This window comes from Motacilla alba, chromosome 18 (genome assembly GCF_015832195.1).
Source record: "Motacilla alba alba isolate MOTALB_02 chromosome 18, Motacilla_alba_V1.0_pri, whole genome shotgun sequence".
Classification (NCBI taxonomy): Eukaryota; Metazoa; Chordata; class Aves; order Passeriformes; family Motacillidae; genus Motacilla; species Motacilla alba.
The window spans coordinates 3,393,500-3,411,552 of NC_052033.1; the positions used below are offsets into that span (position 1 = coordinate 3,393,500).

Here is an 18,053-nt window from a genome sequence, read left to right on the forward strand (position 1 = left end):
AAAGAGCTCACAGCATTTCCACATTCCCCCAGGATGCTGTAATTCAGGGTGCTTGTGCCACACAGCCTTGGAGATCTGAATAAGCAACAGCTTGCAGTAAATTCAAAACAAATTAATTTCCAAGAATTTGATGCTTTCCCACAGATAGAAGAAAAAGGCTTCCAAGAGTTTTTAGCGTGCCATAATGCGTGGCTGAAAAGTTGGTCACTAACTGCCAAAAGGATCACACAGTAAATGAGGAAAAAAAAACCCCTTTACATTTCAACACGAATAAAATGGAAAAAAAATGTATCTCATGCTTGTTTGCAAAATCAAAATCATATGTACCATTTGCTTGAATGATCTTTCCATAGTTAAATGATTTTACATAGATATTCACATTTATAAAGATCTGTAGTGACATTAACCATGAGTGGGCTATTTATGGGACTTATTTGTTTCACCCTGTGTGCAGCAATACAGGGATGGATAACAAAAATGTACACAGAAATGTTCATTTTTACTGGTCAGTTCTACAAAGCCAGAAAAACAGGACTGACTGAAAAGTGTACTTATATCATTAATCAGTAAGGAAACAGTTTACTTAATTACCACTGTGATTCTGGCACGGGATTCCTAAAGGACAGTACAACCCATTTTTTAATTTTTTATTAATGTCAGTGCATAAGAGAAGGGAACAGCTTTGGCTCAGCTTGCAGCATGTAGAGGAATCAGCAATTTAACACCTCCTTTAGGAGCTGAGCAGCCCAGCAAAGGCAGCAGGCAACAAAAGCAGCTTACAAGGAAGCACCTGAGATAATTACTCCTAAACATCCTCAGGGATTTTTCAAACCTCATTATCTGATTTAGGTGGTTTAGACCCTTTAAAATAAGAAAATAATATATGTAAAGGCAGCACATTATCAGATTAAAGGTTTGGTTTTGGTCTGGCTCCTTTTTTTGTTTTTCAAAAGATGCTTTTTGTTGGTATTACAAGGTTCTGTTTACTTTTTAAATATTGAGGCAGTTGATTCTGAAATTAAGCCGTAACATTTCAAGATTTTTTACATTATGGTTCATCCATCAAAAAACACGAGAACGAAATTTTCACATATTAAAAATCCTACTTAAAAACCCCAATGAAGTTTCACCATCTTTGCTGCCGATGATCCAAGATAAAACCAACTTGGAAATTCTCCTGGAAACCCCAGCTTACTCTAGGACAGAGTGAGTGGCAGCCTGCGGGTGGTACCGGTAGAGCAGCAGGCAGTGGTTCACTCGAAAGACTCCACCACCCTTCTGGAGATGTTCATAAAAAAACAACAAATCCTCTGGGACACCCTGCAACAGAAAACAGTTATTAGATCAGTATTCAGTTACATCTGAAGATGGTTTAATTCTCTGCCAAATGAATATGGTTCAACAGAGTTGTTACTTGTAAATAAAACTTTGCTGTTGCTCACGGAGGGTGTGGACCCCTCACCCCTGGAAGTGTCCAAGGCCAGGCTGGATGGGGTTTGGAGCAACCTGAAAGTGTCCTGGAGGTGAAACAAGATCTTTAAGTTCCAACCCAAGCCCATCTCTGATTCTGTGCTATTATTTGTCTGTGTCCCAATGAACTTCTCTACTGGGTCATGAAACAAATGCAGCTGATGCTGCTGAATGAGCAGTCCTGTTTACAAATGAAGTGCAAGGACAGAGGTGGAGAAATCAACATCATCTCATTTAGACAGGGATCTCGAGCTTGGTGCAGGTGAAATCAAAAGAAAGAGAAACCCAGCTGCTAAAGAGTTTGTGCAGGCTACAGTTCCATGTAACCATCAGTTTGCACTGCAAAGGATCAGTGACTTGAGAAGGGATTTTTTTCTCGTTTTACTGGAATTCTCCTTCTTTCTCTGGCTGTCATACAAATACTGGTCTCTACTTAGGAAAGGTGACTCAGGCCCTGTAATGACAGACTTCAATAAAAACTGCAATAAGGGCAACCTCAGAATGAGGCAATATCCATATTTTTTTATTTTTCTTGAAACTTCCTTCCCTGGTACATTCATCCTTACGGGACTGCACCCACTGCTGCTGCAAACACAACAGGATAAAAGCTCCTGCAACTGTGGATCTACCAGGCTCTAGGGAAAATGAGTGATTTCACAATCATTTCAACATTTTCCACTCAAAAATCAGAGAATCTTCATGCAAGTGACGCAGTGTCAGAAGGGCAATTATATGGCTCACAGCACTCAATTCCATTTTGTGGCATATGAAAGCATAAACCCACCTTTTAAGTCCTCCACAGAAGGTAAAAAAGTAGAATTTATTTATATTTTGCAAAGCTACAACTTCTTGAAATACTAGAACATTTCATTCTTTCATGTTTAAATATAGATATATTTCTTCCTTGCAATACAGTGTTGAAAAGGTCATATGGTTTTTACCAGACTGAAAAGCTCCCTTTTATAGAACCAGGTGGGTCAAAGAAAACATTTAAGTGTAGCAACAACAAAAAGCTGAAAGATAAAATGACAAAGTTTTAAAGGAAAAAAAGGTGGAGAGATTGAAATACATTTGTTTCTGTAGACAGGATGACACATATGAATAACCAGGTCATAAACCTCAACCTCAATTTTAACCATTCTATTTCAACACGGAAAAATAATAAGAGTACAAGTTAAAAAAAAAACAATTGAAATTTTCCCCTACTACTCCAGCCTCTGAATTTCCTCCATAATTAAGAAAATTAGATTCTCTAATTAAAGTTCTGTACTGGCCCTCTAGTTATGAGAGCAATACAGTTCAGTGACTATTTCTCATCCTCACCAGGCTGAGTAGCCAGAGGGGTTTGGGAGTGGAAGAGAAATGAGACAAAAAACCCTCTGAACCCTGGAAAAAACTCCAGACCACTCAGCTGAACACGTGTATCTTGGGAGGAATCAGAATCCAGTCAAGCTCTGGACTCTGCAGCTCCTGTCCTCACTCTGGTTCATGAGGGACACTGATTGGAGCCGTGCTCCCACATTCTGGATTAAATGGATTCTGCTCACTAAGGGCAGCTCATCGGCAGCTATTGGTTGTCTTTGTAGACATTTGTCTGACTTCTGCTTTAAGAGCTGCAATGCAGAAGAAACCTTTTAGACAAGCTCATACAATTTATGCTTTATGTGAACCTACTTTGAAAGCCACAAAAGAAATCTGGGAGAAGCTGGAGCGGCAGCCAGCAACCACAGTCACCAAGAATACAAGAAAAACACAAAATCGATTTCTTTCCATTTATCTTGTAGCCCTTTCTATACTTTCCTTATTGTGGATGAAGGGAAATACTGAGCCAGCAGGAAAGTTCAAACCTTTTTCTCTTTTCCCATCACACACTAGACCATGTCTCAGGGCACAAGTGCAGCAGATACCAGCCTGCTGCAGGAGCCAGATTTTGGTTCTGATCTATGATTATGTCACATCTCAGCAATTCCTTCTCTTTTGGATAAGCATTTACATCATTCAAGACAACTGTTAATATGTATATTTATGATGAGTTACTGCAGAAGTAAAAGGATCTTTCAAAAAACAGTTTGGTTCCAGGGGCTCTTTTGCTTTCCTTTAACTGCAGAAATTCCCTGGAATAAAGTGCACTCAGGCCCAGGAAGGAGCAGGTGCCTTGCACTGCTCAGCAGTGGCCTCTCACATTACAAAGGAGCAGCACTGCCACGCATTTTTCAGAGGAAAGATGTTGGCTGTGTTATGGATCCTGCAGGGATGGGACTTCCTAGGGCTCTTGAGCGTGTAAGTTTGCTGCAACACAAGAGTTCCTTCCCAGTTGAGATCTATTATTGGATCCAGATGGCATTTTAAACATCAGGAGTCTTTGAGAAACAACACGGCTCTGAATGAAAAAGCTGTTTAACCACTAAAGGGATCTTTTAATGTATTTTTTGAAAATTAATATCCATCGCTAAAAGTATCAATTACTAACCCAGCATTTCAGTAACAGGCTACCACATCAATAGCTTTCAGCAAGAATAAATACAATTAAACTGCACAGTTTACATGTTACTGGACTACGTGCAGAATTTTCCATATTATAGGCAAAACCCAAGCCCACATCCTCTGCTGCAAAAAGGCATAAACTAATTACAGCTCCCAGAGAAAAGCACGGCCTGCCCCTGCTCTGCTCTAACCAGCCAAATGCAAAATCACAGCTCACTTTTTCACGTTCTAAGTTTCTGCTGACCCAGTATTTTGGGCAGGTACTGCTCGCTGTGCTGATGGTCGTACAGATGAGGGGACTGATTTTTTATAGACCATGGGGTGTCAAGCAGAACCCGAACTTGAGTTAAAGTACTTCCTTGTTCAGGGATTAACTAAATAATCTATGATCCTTCTCCTGCCATGTTCTCATTGCTCACTGTTCTCACTCCTGGCAGCAAACCGTGCTCCAACTGCAGCCACCTCAACATTTTCCAGAGAGGTTCAAGCATCTCCCAACAAGCAATTCTGGCTACAACTCTTGCACCTCCACCATCAGTAAGGATGAGGAGCATCAGCAGGGATCTTTCCAGGGCAAAGCCTGGAGGTTTCTCTGAGGGGTTTATTATGTTCCCACAGGGACCATCAGCAATTTTTGGAGGAGTTTTAATGCAAGTGATGCCCTGTGCAATGCTGTAACCATGAACACCTGCTGAGGTCATGCTGGGATGACCAAGAGCAGCACTTCAGGCTCAAAATCCTTTCATTTGCTCACTTGGACAGAAAGCACCATGGGGCTGTAGAGGCAGATACACAATATAAAAGCTGCCTTTAGTGCTAAACCAAACAGAGGAGAGTGATTCTGCTACAGAATCAATCTGTCCCAGCTTCCTCATCCATCTCTATTCAGCCTTGTCTCAGTCCCATCTGACTCCCTGTCCTGTCCCAGCTCACAGGCACTCTGGCAGAGGTGGCAGATCCTTGTGAGCACAACCAGTGGAGATTTAGCCTGTGCAGAGAAGTCTGACTGGTGAAAATGGGAGAGCTACCATTATTTCAGGAATACATGCACTTCAAATAAACAGCAATGAGAAATAAGACAGGAGAAGCACATCAATCCACAGGGAAAAAAAAGGCTTTTCAGGTTTGGAAAAGCTTGGTCCTCCCTTTTGGTCAGGGGCATCAAGGAAGACTGGGCTGTAACTTGGTACACACTCTGTAAACCACTCAGCACCATCAGGGTGACTGTTGGACAGAAAAAATCGCTTTAATTCCTCAGAGGAGCCTAAAACTGGTGAACGGGAAGAATTAAATAGCTATTAATAGCTTTTCTACAGGATTATCCAAGATATTCTTAAGTCTCCCTTTCTGCAGATCTGTCACTTCATTTCTTGGCTGTCATCCAAATCATGCCTTTCCATCATTTTGCCTCGATTACAGGACTCAGAGCCCATCAGGATTTATTTTATTGTTTAGGAAATAACAGGTTAAAGGAAACTCCAAAAGGTTGCTTTCATCCACATGTCTTGGCACAGAGAAACACAGTTAAACAAAGATGATGGGGAAGTCAAATGGAAGGGAGGTGGTAAATTGTAAATGATATTTAATAACAGACCAGCAGAAAATACAATTAGACATGGGGTATGGGGTGAATTTTCAAATAGCTTATAAAGTGTAATTAATCACAGGCTCCACCACTTTTTCTCTGCTTTTTAGATCAAATATTGATCTCTGTTCAGCCTTAACTATATCAAGCCAAAACCAAACAAAAAAACCCCCAGCAGTGCCTGTATTTTATCCCAATTTCCCCCACAGCATCTTGGTAGGTTATTTGATAGACTGACAGTATTTTAATTCACGTTCCAAAAACCCAAATTCCTACTTGGCCTTTTACCTCTCAGGCATTATTACAACCACTTGCCTTTCTGAATGGAATGACATTTGTGTGCTCTGGCAGGGAAACATGGAAAATTGCATCAGTGAGTGCCTAACAGCTACATTTACCTCACGGCTTTCCACACGGCCTACAGCCTCCTGTGCTCAAAAGGATATTTTGACACCTCCTCAGTTCGTGTTTTTTGTGACCTTTTATCACAAAACCAGAATGAAACTGAGCTCCAGACACTTTGTTCAGAGGCTCAGTTTGTATTCAGAAAGGCTGGTGCTTTACAATGCAGGATTCCATCTGGGGCTCATTAAGAATTATTTCCCCCTGTTTACACTTTGAGATTAGCTCAGAACTTTAAGGCTGTCACTCCATTTTCAGTTTTCATACACTTAAAAAGGAAGGATAAACACAGGGGTGACAGGAAATTTGGAACCAAGTTGTGGTAAAATTCTAGAGAAAGAGACAAGTTTGGCACGTAACAGTTGTGATGTGGAGAGTAATTCTGCCTGGAGAGAGCCAAGACTGCAATTTTCCACCCTTGCATGCAGTGGAGCCTGCAGGGTAGCAATGCTCATTTGTACAGCTCTGCTTGTACTCAGCATTTCTGTCAGACACGTGAAAAAATAACTTTTCTTCACTAATAACAGGCGCCTCATCTTCCACGGCACACGACTGGGGAGTTCCCCACTCTAACAGGTGACACAGCTTCAAAATCTGCTTTTCACATTAGACCAGAACACGGGCATTTTTCTCCTCGGCACAATTTTTTGTGAAGCTCTTGGACATGGTTATTACTTTTTAACAATGGTGCTACTTATTAGGAGACACCAAAAACTCCAGCAGCAAAGCCACCCGTGGTAATGTCAGACACCAAGTGTCAAATGGGAGTTCTGAAGGGTTTAGGAAGTGCTGTTGCTTTTTTTCAATAAGGAAGTACTGCACTCTTTATCCAAAATTGCTTAAAAGATTAATTTCTTTTAGTTTCCCAAAAAAAACTAAGTCAAAAGTATGGTTCATCATGTGACTCTTCTTCCAGCAGGGGATATTATTTGAAATGTTACTTTATAGGCTTGTGACCACTTCCACTGCATTATCTCAGTCTCAGAACACCATCAGAGCTTGCTAAAATCTTTTCAGTACTCCTACTTTAATTATCATTAATCAGAGATTGGATAAACAAAACCTCTACCATTTCAGTTATTTAACATATAAACCAAACCTGTCGGGTTCTTAGAGACCATTTATGAAGTTGTTATTTTGTTTGGACCTAAAAGGAATACACTTCCAACAACTGCAGTTCTTGATCAGAAAGAACTTCATTAAAAAAAAAAGGAAAAAACCTGTTTCACCTAAAGCCTGGATGACTGGAGAGAGACACACATTATCTACCTGGAATAAAAAAAGGATTACACCATAGCACATCTATTTGTGTTTGATCACCCCACCCACTCTGTGACCATCAACATCAAATCACAATTTCTCCCATGGAAGAATTACCCTCCATTCTTTCCTAAGCACTGAAATACTAAGAACAGGTGTTTGGATTTAATTTCAAATGAGAAATGCAGCTTTTTGGCAAGAAACAGTTCAGCAAATGGAGAAGGCCAAAACATGGAGATTTGTTGGCCTGTTGTGTGTTTACTTCCAGCAATGTGACACTGGCAAGTCTCATAAATAAACACTAACTCAAAAATGGAGATGGAAGTGATCAGATTAATGCAAATTCTGGCACAGGTCAGAACTTACAGGGATGAAACCCTTCAGAGTATTCTCAGCTCTGCTGACACACAGAAAAACTTCCTTTGCCTTAAAGGAATTCTTTTAAAATGAAAATGAACGAGTTAGAGCAATGCTAAATACTTTGGAACACTAAATGCTCAAGATTTAAGGCTTGATTTTGTGTCCCCTAAACCCACAGAAGACAAAGGTTTGACTTCACTGCTTTGTTCAGATCTGTCCTGTTCATAGGGTATTCTTCTGAAGGTCCTCTGCATCAGCAGAGTCTGAGCTTGGACGTGTTGGACACCTCACAAGAGGGACAAACAATAAGTTCAACTTATCACTGGTAATTCTTCAAACTAGAAGGACATCTCATGCATTGTGGCTGAAAAATCATCAGGATTAAGATTGTCAGTGTACTGCAGCTGAATAACCAGTGGCATAGTTCCTACACAATTACACAGAGAGAGCAAAACAGAAAAAAACCCAACTCATAAAAACAAAACAAGGAGGAAAAAAAGCCAAAATGAAAAGCAAAAAGCACAGAACAATAGTCTATTTAACTTAACCTCTTGAACTTTATCATTAGGCTTGCTGTTCTATTGTTGCTGCTGCTTTAACTTGCTTGCTTTCTTTCTGGAGCTTACCAACAACTCTCAAGAAGTCAAACATCCTTCAGAGAGTGAAAATACAACGATAAGAAATAATAATAAAAAAGAAATAAAGAGCATGGGTCAGCAAATGTCGATTGTATTGGGAGCCAGGCACCATTCCCAGCTCTTCCACTCACCCACCATGTAATTAAGGGCAAATCTTTTCACTGCTCTAAACAATTCAGTTCTCTGTCTGCTGTCTCCTTATAATTATAATTTTTTGGCAGCCCAAAGAATAATATTTGTATATCCTCATGCATACACACACATGTATATATATATATATATATACACACACTACATGGCACTGAAGGGCTTCATTTAAAGCTATAAAAATAATCATCATCTGTTGCAGTTCAAATAATTAAATAGGAAATAGCCTTAGCAGATTTGTTTTAGAGTGCTAATAATGAAAGCTTAAAAAAAAAAATCAGAACCACCCATTTTAGCCCTAAAATCTCACCAAAACCACTGGAAGCAAAACCTCTCAGAACCAAACCACACAAAATGGATCCAAATGTGTTTAAATTGGATCTATTTGCCAACATATTTCAACTATCACAATAAATACTGCTAACAGACACCCATGGATTTTATTCCATAAACACACTGATGAGCTTAAAGCAATCAAATTGAACTCATACAGGAAATTCATAAAGACAAAAACCACCTAACTGTCAGGGAAAAACCACTTCTGAGAACACAGGTATTGAATTTGTAACCTCTCAGCCCTGATCCTTGAGGAGAAGCTACTTAAAATCTTCCAAGGACAAGCACAAGAACTAAGAGTGACAAGAGGACAGGTGGATAAATGAGTTTTTGTGGTAATCATTTTATGGCCCTTCTTTTCTCCTCTCAGGGATATAAATCTTCCCCCTTGGGTGAAGGTACTTTTATCCCTCTGCCATTCTGCACCTTTCTTCCCTCCCATCTCCTTTCAGCAACCCACCTCACCCTGCTCATAACACAACTGAGGGCTCACCTGTTTTTAGCATCTATTCCAGGGACAAAGAGGAGCTTGGATGCCTGAAACCTTTAATTTTTCCAGGTTTGCTGACACATCCAATAGATGTGTTACAATGTCAACCTCAGGTAGGTCCTTCCATCACCAGGGTTATTCCCAAACAACTTCAGTTGGTTGGAGACTGGTTTTTTTTAAAATTGTATGACCCAGGTGCTTTTAGGGCTCAGCTTTTATCTACACCCCTTCCCTATAATTCCTTAATAACAGGTAGAGGCTGTTAAACAAAGGGATTTCTCCTGGACTACAGATCACCTGCATTGCTCACCTTTCCACCCTCATCAAATCTTCCCACATGAAAAAACCATTCTCGAGAGCAGAACCAGGTTGGCATGATCACAGTAGGCCCATGGGAGGTGAACACCTAGAGAAAAAAAAGAGGGGTAAAAATTCAGTGAACAAAATGTCAAAGCCAGCAGCTGCTGAGGAATGAAGCAGACCTCACACATTCACCTGAAATTATGCCTCTGCCTAACCTTCAGCAATTTCAAGCACTGAGAAGAGCCAGTGCTGGAAATTTAGCAGGTTTTAAGTGTTGGAAGTGCAGTGTGTACCAGAATCTCCCAGGTGCCACAGCCCAAAAGGTGAGTCTGGTTCCTGCTTCATATTCCATGACCTTCTCTTCTCCCCCAAGCTGCAACACGGGCAGAGTACTTCAAACATTTTTCCAAATTTAGAGTATTACCCTGGAGCTGGCACTTTATCAATAATGATGATGTTAATATGGAAATGAAATAATTGAGAAGAATCATGGAAAGTTCAAGTTCTTAAACTGAACCCTACAATTCCTGAGCATTGATTCTTTTTCCATTTTATATTCCTTATACGTATATTAAGTATGAACTCTCACTGATCTTTTATTTCTGCCAAAGACACTTAAATCCTAATCAAGCTTGGAGGAGTAAAATGCAATTTGTTTTAAACATTACCTGAGTACTGTGGATTTGCTACCCAGGGGTACCTACAATTAAAGGTTTTTGGCAAAGAAGAGCTTTAAGTAGAGAAAAGGGAGCAACTATTGAGTTCATCTCTTCATTTGTGACAGCCAAGAACTGTACAAATGGGTCTTTGAAGCTTTAAACAAACTTGTTGCAAATATAACTGTGAAATAAGCCAGAATGTGGATGACAGGAGGCAAACTGGTTCTTTCTTTTTGCACAAGATAAGTATCCAGGCAAAGAGGAGACTGAACTTGTCAAACACAAGGTGCAAAGTGAAGGCAGGAGCTTGTGCCTGCTTCCAGCAGAGACACAGGAACTGCAGAGCACACCCCGGGGCATGAAGAAAAAACCAACTTCACAACTGCTGCCAGTCAAATGACAGTGCTGATCCTGTAAGCTGACAATTTCATAGCAAGTTACAGTGGCAATATTAATGTTCCTGGACATGTGGAGCTCCTAAACTAAGAGTGCACATTTGTCACATGCATCTCAGCATCTACATTTTAAAGGTGCTCCTCCTGATGTCAGCCTGAGGCAGCTCCACAAACTCTTATGTCTGGCCACTTCCATTTCCACAGATAATCATGGACTTTAAACCAAATAAAGACACTTAAATCAATTGTCCAAATTAATTCAATCAGAAATCCAATCAAAATTTGACAGATGATCTACTTCCATTTTTCTTACAGGCATCTGCCCAAGCTTCAGGTGAAGCACGCAGCATGGCAGCTCCAGGAGCACAATGACAGAACTCCACTGTCCCTAAAGGGATCTCAGGGTCACTCATTTTCATCCAGACACTTCAATTCTGGGCACTCATATTCAGAACAACCCAATCACCTAATGTCTTAACTCATCAGCAGCTTGCCCAGAGCTGAAAAACTCCAGTTCAGAGGTGTTCCATGTAAAAATCTCCCCCCAAGAGTCAGTGGGAGCTGAAAGAGTCAAAACTACCCCAGAAAAGCAGAGCAGCCCGATTACTGACTACATGGTTATTAGCTCCACATTAATTACAAGGGCAATTGAGTATGGCCTGAACCAAACAATGACCAAAGAGTAATCCCAAAAGAAAACAGCAGCAGGGAGAAAAGCCAGGCCAGAGGGCATTGCATTGAATCTCATTTCTGAAAGAAACAAAAACTTCAAAAGAAAGTCTTGAGCCCATGGGTACTTGTGAAATGTGTCTGGAGAGGCCAGGATGGCATTTCCTCAGAACTGCCAGGTCCCTCAGGGATCAGGAATGCTCTTCACCTCAGAGCTGGAGCTCCAAGCAATCCGCTGTGCTCACGTGCCAAGAGCATCCCTCCCAAACATCCCAGATAACGTGTTCCACTGACACAGACACTTCAGTGAAACCAGAGAGAACAGATTATTTCATAACAATAAATAATTATTATTATTTTATAATAATTATAGTAAATACCTTATTAAATTATTTTATTATACTTCTCTTTAATAAATACTAATTATATTAATTTTTATTATAATTATATTAGCTATATTATGACTTTATCTTATTTTATAATAAAAATCATTATTTTATTTTTTTATTATTATTATTGTTATTATGAAAAATTGAAGAGAAAACATCCAAAAGGCACCAGTGCTAACACAGATGATGATTTTACAGCAGACCATCACACACTGCATACACTGATGCCTCTCCTAAATCCAGCAGTGTTCTGTGGCTCACTGTCCATCTCAGCAGAGACACCAGAGGAGAATCACATGGGCAAGACAGAGACTGATGATGCCACTCATGATTTCAGGATCTTATCCTTCAAGAAGGTCTTTAAACCTGCACAGCCCAGCAGCTCAGAGTCAATGAATTGGCAAATAAACTTTTCCTACATGAATACTTACAGTGCCACACCTAAACTGGCTTTAGGAAATTTATTTGTGCTGCTGTCACAAAGGACAAATTCACACTACTTTGTGCCTGGCTATGTAAGAATAACTTCTGTGAAGCTGAAATTCTCTTTGTTGTTGTTGTTAGCTTGGTCTTCAGCTGAATCTCCTGATCCCACAAACCATAAATCAGCAGTGCTGCCACCCAGGAGGCTGCAGGAAAACAGGGCACCAAGCAGAGAGAACAAAACCCTTCTCATCAGCAGCAGTAGAGATAATCCAGAAATAATCTTCAACCTGATAAAACTGCTAGAAATCTACATTTACACTAATGAAGAGCTCTCCCACTCATCCTGCCTCTGGCTGCACACCCCAGTCACAGCACACAGCACTGGCACTCTCCTGACCCCAGGATGGATCAGAGCACTACATCAGTAAAAAGCCATTCTTTTCCTTGTTTCTAGGGTTAGTTTTCTACAGCCTTAGTTCTCTGAGTCAGTTCACTGTGGGGTCAGAGCAGCAATACCACTGACACACTGGAGAGGGAAGGAAAAGCTTTGGAGAGGAAAACAAGCCCTCCCTTTTTGGTCACTGCCCACAGTTCATGAGTCCAGCTGAAACATAAAACTGCATCCTCTGAATACCCACTCTGATGGGAGGAGAACTGGCCAGGAAAAACACTAACAACTGCTCTGAAACACTGAGGCATCTGCCAAACTTCTGAAAACCACCTTCCAGAGCTTTTGAAATTTTATCTTCAAGAGAAAAAAAAAAAAAAAAACCCTCAACCTTCTGCACTTTGGAAATTCTGTATTTCACCTCGGTTTAGTCTGATGGGAAAGTTTCCTCTGTATTTCTTTTTTGTCTATTCTTGTCATAAAGTCTTGCCAAGGTGTTAAAAAATGGTCAAATGGCCTTATTCTGTGATAAAAACTGCAACTTCTCACTTTGTGAGACTGACACTCCAGATTTTATCCATAAATCTTTTAGATTGCATGGACTGGAACGAGAGAAGCAAAAAAGACATGCTAATCTTAACTTGACAATCAGTCAAAAGCAGAATTTGAATGATGGTGCCGTGAACTATGTTTAGTTTTCTTGGAAACATCCTCCAACTGTGCTTAACAAATGTCTCGTGTCACCTTGGAACACCAGTGGGTTTCCAGAGCTCCTTGAGGAATTAATTCAGTATTCTGAGAGCAGGTTGCACCTGTGAACCTTTCACACACAGCTGGATTGAAAGATTAATGCTTATTAACAATACTTGTTATTAATTACAGAACACTGCTGCAAAAAAATATAAATCTTGAATATTTCATGTTAAAAACCAGAAGATGAAGGTATAAATCTGTTCAGGTTTTGAATTCCTGTTGTCATAACCTAACTGGAATCCATCTCCAGATGATGGGCACAAATTCCTATTTCAGCATCTTATTTACTAAATTATTTAGAACTTTTATAACTAGCTGGGTTTATTCCAAGGATCAAGTAGCAAGTAATTGAAACTGGTTTGTTCCTGTTCACTGTTTGGCTATTGAGTTACATCCAACTGTTACACAGATTCTCTGAAAATAAATCTAAAGAACACAAAGAGCTGATAAAGTGACTTTCATTGTTGTGTTTCAAAGCTGTCAGCAGCACATGGAACTCTGGTTCCCACTGATGCTCAGTGCAGGTCATGCCAGCATTCAGGGCAAAACTCCAGTTCCAGCACAGGGAAAGGCATTTGTGTGTTTACAGTAACTTCTCAAGGAAAGTTCTCCTTCCTGAAGCAGCAAATCAAAGTCTAACAGCAGTGATAAAAGCAAATACACAGATGGTGAAACAACCTTATCCCATCAGAGATCACGGTGCCATGCAGGACACACAGGGGAAACCAGGCAGCAGATTTCATTTGATCACAGGCCCAGACTGCTTTCCAAAGCAAGGAGGTAATTCCCCAAAACACACCACACGTTTAATTCTACTTATGCTACAGCATTTTTCAAAATTATATCCACACAAATCAAGGATCGGACACAATCCTCTCTGTTGAGACAAATGAAGCTTTTTAATATCCAGGGGCATGCATTGACATGTTAGGTGAAAAAGAAAAAACAAATTCCATGAGGAGGGCCTCGGTGATTCTGTAAGCAGAGCACAGACTGAAGGGCATCACTCCTGACCCTGAAGCAGTGATATCAAGATACCTGTGCATTAATTCAGCAATGAATGTACCAGGTGAATTACTGAGGTGTACCAGGTTTACATCCAGAATCAGGTCGGTGTGTGTTAGTGTGAGAGAAGAGGGTAGGGAAGAGAAAAAAAGACTCTTCCTACTTCAAAAAAAAGTATGGGCAAAGAAGATTTTTCAAAAGAAAATAACTACAGTGAGCTTTATGAAGCTTTTAGGAGCCCCAGCAGCCAGTGTGGAATGGATTCCATGCTGGTTTACATTGTCCTGAACTGCTGTACCCTTTCCTGGGCTGTACAAATAACTGCCTGTGACACCTCATCACTGCAAGCTCTGAGAGCAGCTGAAAATTCTTCTCTAAGGAAGCTGGAATCCAGCACAGCAAAAATGAGATTATTGAAATAAACCATACCTCGTCTCCCTGTGCAGAGAAGTTGGTGTATACACAATAATTCTGGGGCAGGCCTGACTGAAAATCAGTGGTATTTAAGCTTCAAACCCAAACTCTACTAAGCAACAAAACTAATCAAAAAGAGTAAGAGAGTCCTGAGAGCTGCTAATGCCAGTGAAAGCAGAGAACATTCAGCACCTCCAAGAAGGTATTCCTGCTCCTGGAAAATTTATGTCCTACAGCTCCCTGTGATTTCCTCTGGATTTGAAGCCTGAATGAAGGCTGGGATGTCTCACAGTTTGCAGGAAACACCAACAGTGAGAGGAGCTGTGAGATGATGCTTTCTCTGAATGCAAAGGGCACAGCAATGGGAGGAAAGCTGGGAGAGAAAAGCTGAATTTTGCTGGAACAACCTCCCTGGTTCCTCACAGTTTATTGCACTTCCAGTGCTTTTCACCAGGCTGTTCCCTTTCAGAAAGCACAATAGTCCTCTTTACACCTATGCAAGCATTATACCAAAATATCAGTTTCTTACAAACAGCGTTCCCTACGTGGAATAAAATTTTCATAGCAAGTCTGTGCAGTGAAACCACCACCTGGAATGAAAACAGGGTGTGTATCAGCAGGGCATCACCTCCTCCTGACACCTCTGGCTGCAGCAGAGCCCCCAAAGAATGAAAAGCTGGGTAAAGACTGCATATGACAGGCTGCTCTTCGCCTAGGTTATTCGATTTCCTTAAAATTTGCTGCTGGAAGCAAAACTGTTTACAAACTTGCTACCAGCAAATAGATTAACTTTGGGTTTCTAGTCCAATTCCTATGGATTGAATTGGCTTTGCTGTTTGGGAGGCAGCTCCTGCCAGCCCCATTGTGTGGGATAATTGAGGGCCGAGCATAGTGCTGAATATCTCTGCTTTGTAGCTGAATGCCCGAGAGCAAGCACCATTCTTCTGGACGTTTTTAGAGCTTTTCCCTGCTAATGACGATGAATTAACCTACTGCTGAAGCCAAAACAATAGTGGCATGCAGAGGAAACAGCCTGTATGATTTTAGCATGTCTTACAGCTTTTTTTTTGGGGGGGGGTCTGTAGGCTACTAAAAAAAGTTTCTCTGATTCTTGGAGATTTTCCAGTATTTAAAGAGTCAAGTATTTATAATGGGAGAATGACTTCATCCACTAAAAGAAAGCATTCTGCACCAAGGGTTTGTCTTCTTGGCTCGCTGTTTGTGCTGAGGTTTTACTACAAAAGAAAGAAAATCTGCTGAAAGTCATATTGGCAGGTCCTAAATTGTGATTAGAACAAACAAGAGATCTGCTAAGAAACAACACTGACCAATGATCATGCAAAATAAGTCCAAAAATTACCTTTCCATTTGACTTGTGGACATGCCATTTAGAATTTTCACAAGAAGAAAATATCTATTTCATATTTGTGACTTATTAGACAGCATTTAACAGATGACAATACAGACATCAGAAGTATCTCCCTGCATGGTGTGTAGCTAAAAAATACAACTGTTCTGCTCTTAAAGTGCATGAATGCTTGTCCACAATTAATAAACTTCCCTCAAATGTGCTGGCAAAGAGGAAAACGAAATTCCCATAAAACTCAACACGTGAAACTTTTCTACATACCAGCTCCCAGAATTAATGTTCAGCTGAAATGTGAGTAAACCTCCTGGCAAATCTCAGCTTCAGCAAATTTTAAAATGCAGGTATTTGGAGAGAGCAACATGAAATACTTCTGAGTGTTCAGGGTTATCTGAGAGTGTAACAAATCCTTCATACTAATGCTCACTGATTCTCTTTTTCAAATAAAAGCTCATGCTATAAAAGTTTTATGCAACTTGGAAGTGGCGGACACATGACCTTCAGTTAAATGAAAGAAATACAAGCACCTTATAAACAAGCATCAAACTGCAGGGAAGGAGATCACTTTTGAATTTGAGAAGTTCAGCTGTGTGCTAATGTACATGCAAAAGACCCAGGAGAAATATTAAATATTCATGCAAACTCGCTGTATTTATTCCAATATAAATTATATTTATTTTGTGGCTTTTTTCTCCCCTGTAGACTTTTACCCTTTAGAGGAGGCAAGAGAGAAAATTTAGATCAGATCTTAAACTACAGATTCTGATTATCTGATTAACAGCTGCGATAGTAGAATGTTTTCTTTAGGAAATCAAAGCAAACTTTAGCCTAAATCTCTCCCTCATGTCTTCCATCATATTGCAAGTCTTTGGGGAGTATCAAAGCACCAAATGCATTCCAGTGCCTTGAGAGTGTTTGAATTGAGTTCTGCAACCCTTCAAAACTGTGAATGGGAGAACAAGGCAAAGACAGAAAATAAAAATGTATTTTAGAAAAATAAATGTCACTGCTAGTGCAGAAACTGTAACAGCAGATTTTACAGGGGGGAAATTTAAGATCTCAGCTTTCTCTCATTTAAGATATTAGCTTAGATTAGATTTTTCTCTCGTTTTAGATCTTACCTTTCTGCACACTGTCTCTAATCTTCAATCTCACAATGAAACAGATCCATACTGAGAGTAAAAAACCCCATCACCTCAGCCACAGCTTTTACACACACACACACACAATTTTGATCATGAAAGGGTCCCAATACATTCATCCAGAAGCCAGTGGTCTCTTACAAGAATTTGTTTTTCAGAGACACAGCTGGAAAGACCTCAACCAACCCGGAGCATCTGCAGAGACAGAAATGAAGTGCCCATCAATCTGTGCAAGCCCGAGACAAAGCAGAGCTGAGAGCACTACAAAGCTTTCCCTCCTCTCTGCAGTCTCCTGGTTCAGCCTCCCTAAGAATTTGCTGATGGCTTTAGATGTGGGATTTGATTTTGTAGGTTCTTCCCTTGCTCCCCAGCCAGAAACACGAACAACGTGTCATTAATTTGTGACTGAGTGGAACTCCAAACTCTCACAGCATGGGCAGCCTGAAGTCACACTGTACCTCTGGGTGTGCATCACCTAAAATTCATTCCTCAAATTCCTACATTTTCATTCCTAAAATTCTGAAACTCTGCCTGAACTTGGCATTTCCCACCCCTGCTTTGGAGCAGTTACTGCTCAGACAGTCATTTCATCTAACCAGCATGTTAAATATTCTTGTTATTTTTATTTTTAAATATTTTTAAAGAATTCAGGGATAAGAAAGAAGGTAATTAACAGCTTCAGATCTTCCAAGCAGAGGTTGGTGTGAGATATCAAGGCACACTGATAACTGTTGATTTTTTGTTGTCCCACTGCACTGGGACAACCTAAAATCAACAATAATGAGGATTAGGACCCAGGTTCAGCCCAGGGTGGAGTTAAAAAGCAAGCAGCCCTCTCCACAAGGGAGAATTTCTGCCATGGGGCAGCTGAACCCTGCAGGGTCTCTGGCAGCATCTCTAATGAATACAGAGGAGCTCCAGAGGGCTTCTAAATTCAGCAGCTCACCTCTGAAGGGCCTGCCTGAGCCTCAT

General features: G+C 40.5%; 1 protein-coding gene across 5 annotated transcripts in view; it reads right to left on the reverse strand.

The window, feature by feature from the left end:
* The window catches only part of B3GNTL1 (UDP-GlcNAc:betaGal beta-1,3-N-acetylglucosaminyltransferase like 1), a 106,060-nt gene that overhangs the window by 20,916 nt on the left and 67,091 nt on the right, over positions 1 to 18,053 (reverse strand). For all 5 annotated transcript variants that reach the window (XM_038156790.1, XM_038156788.1, XM_038156791.1 and 2 more), the window contains 2 exons: positions 9,483 to 9,578; positions 1,196 to 1,320 (listed from right to left, as the gene is read on the reverse strand). In XM_038156790.1, coding sequence (XP_038012718.1) covers positions 1,196 to 1,320; positions 9,483 to 9,578 — 221 coding nt within the window. The remainder of the gene's footprint in view (positions 1 to 1,195; positions 1,321 to 9,482; positions 9,579 to 18,053) is intronic.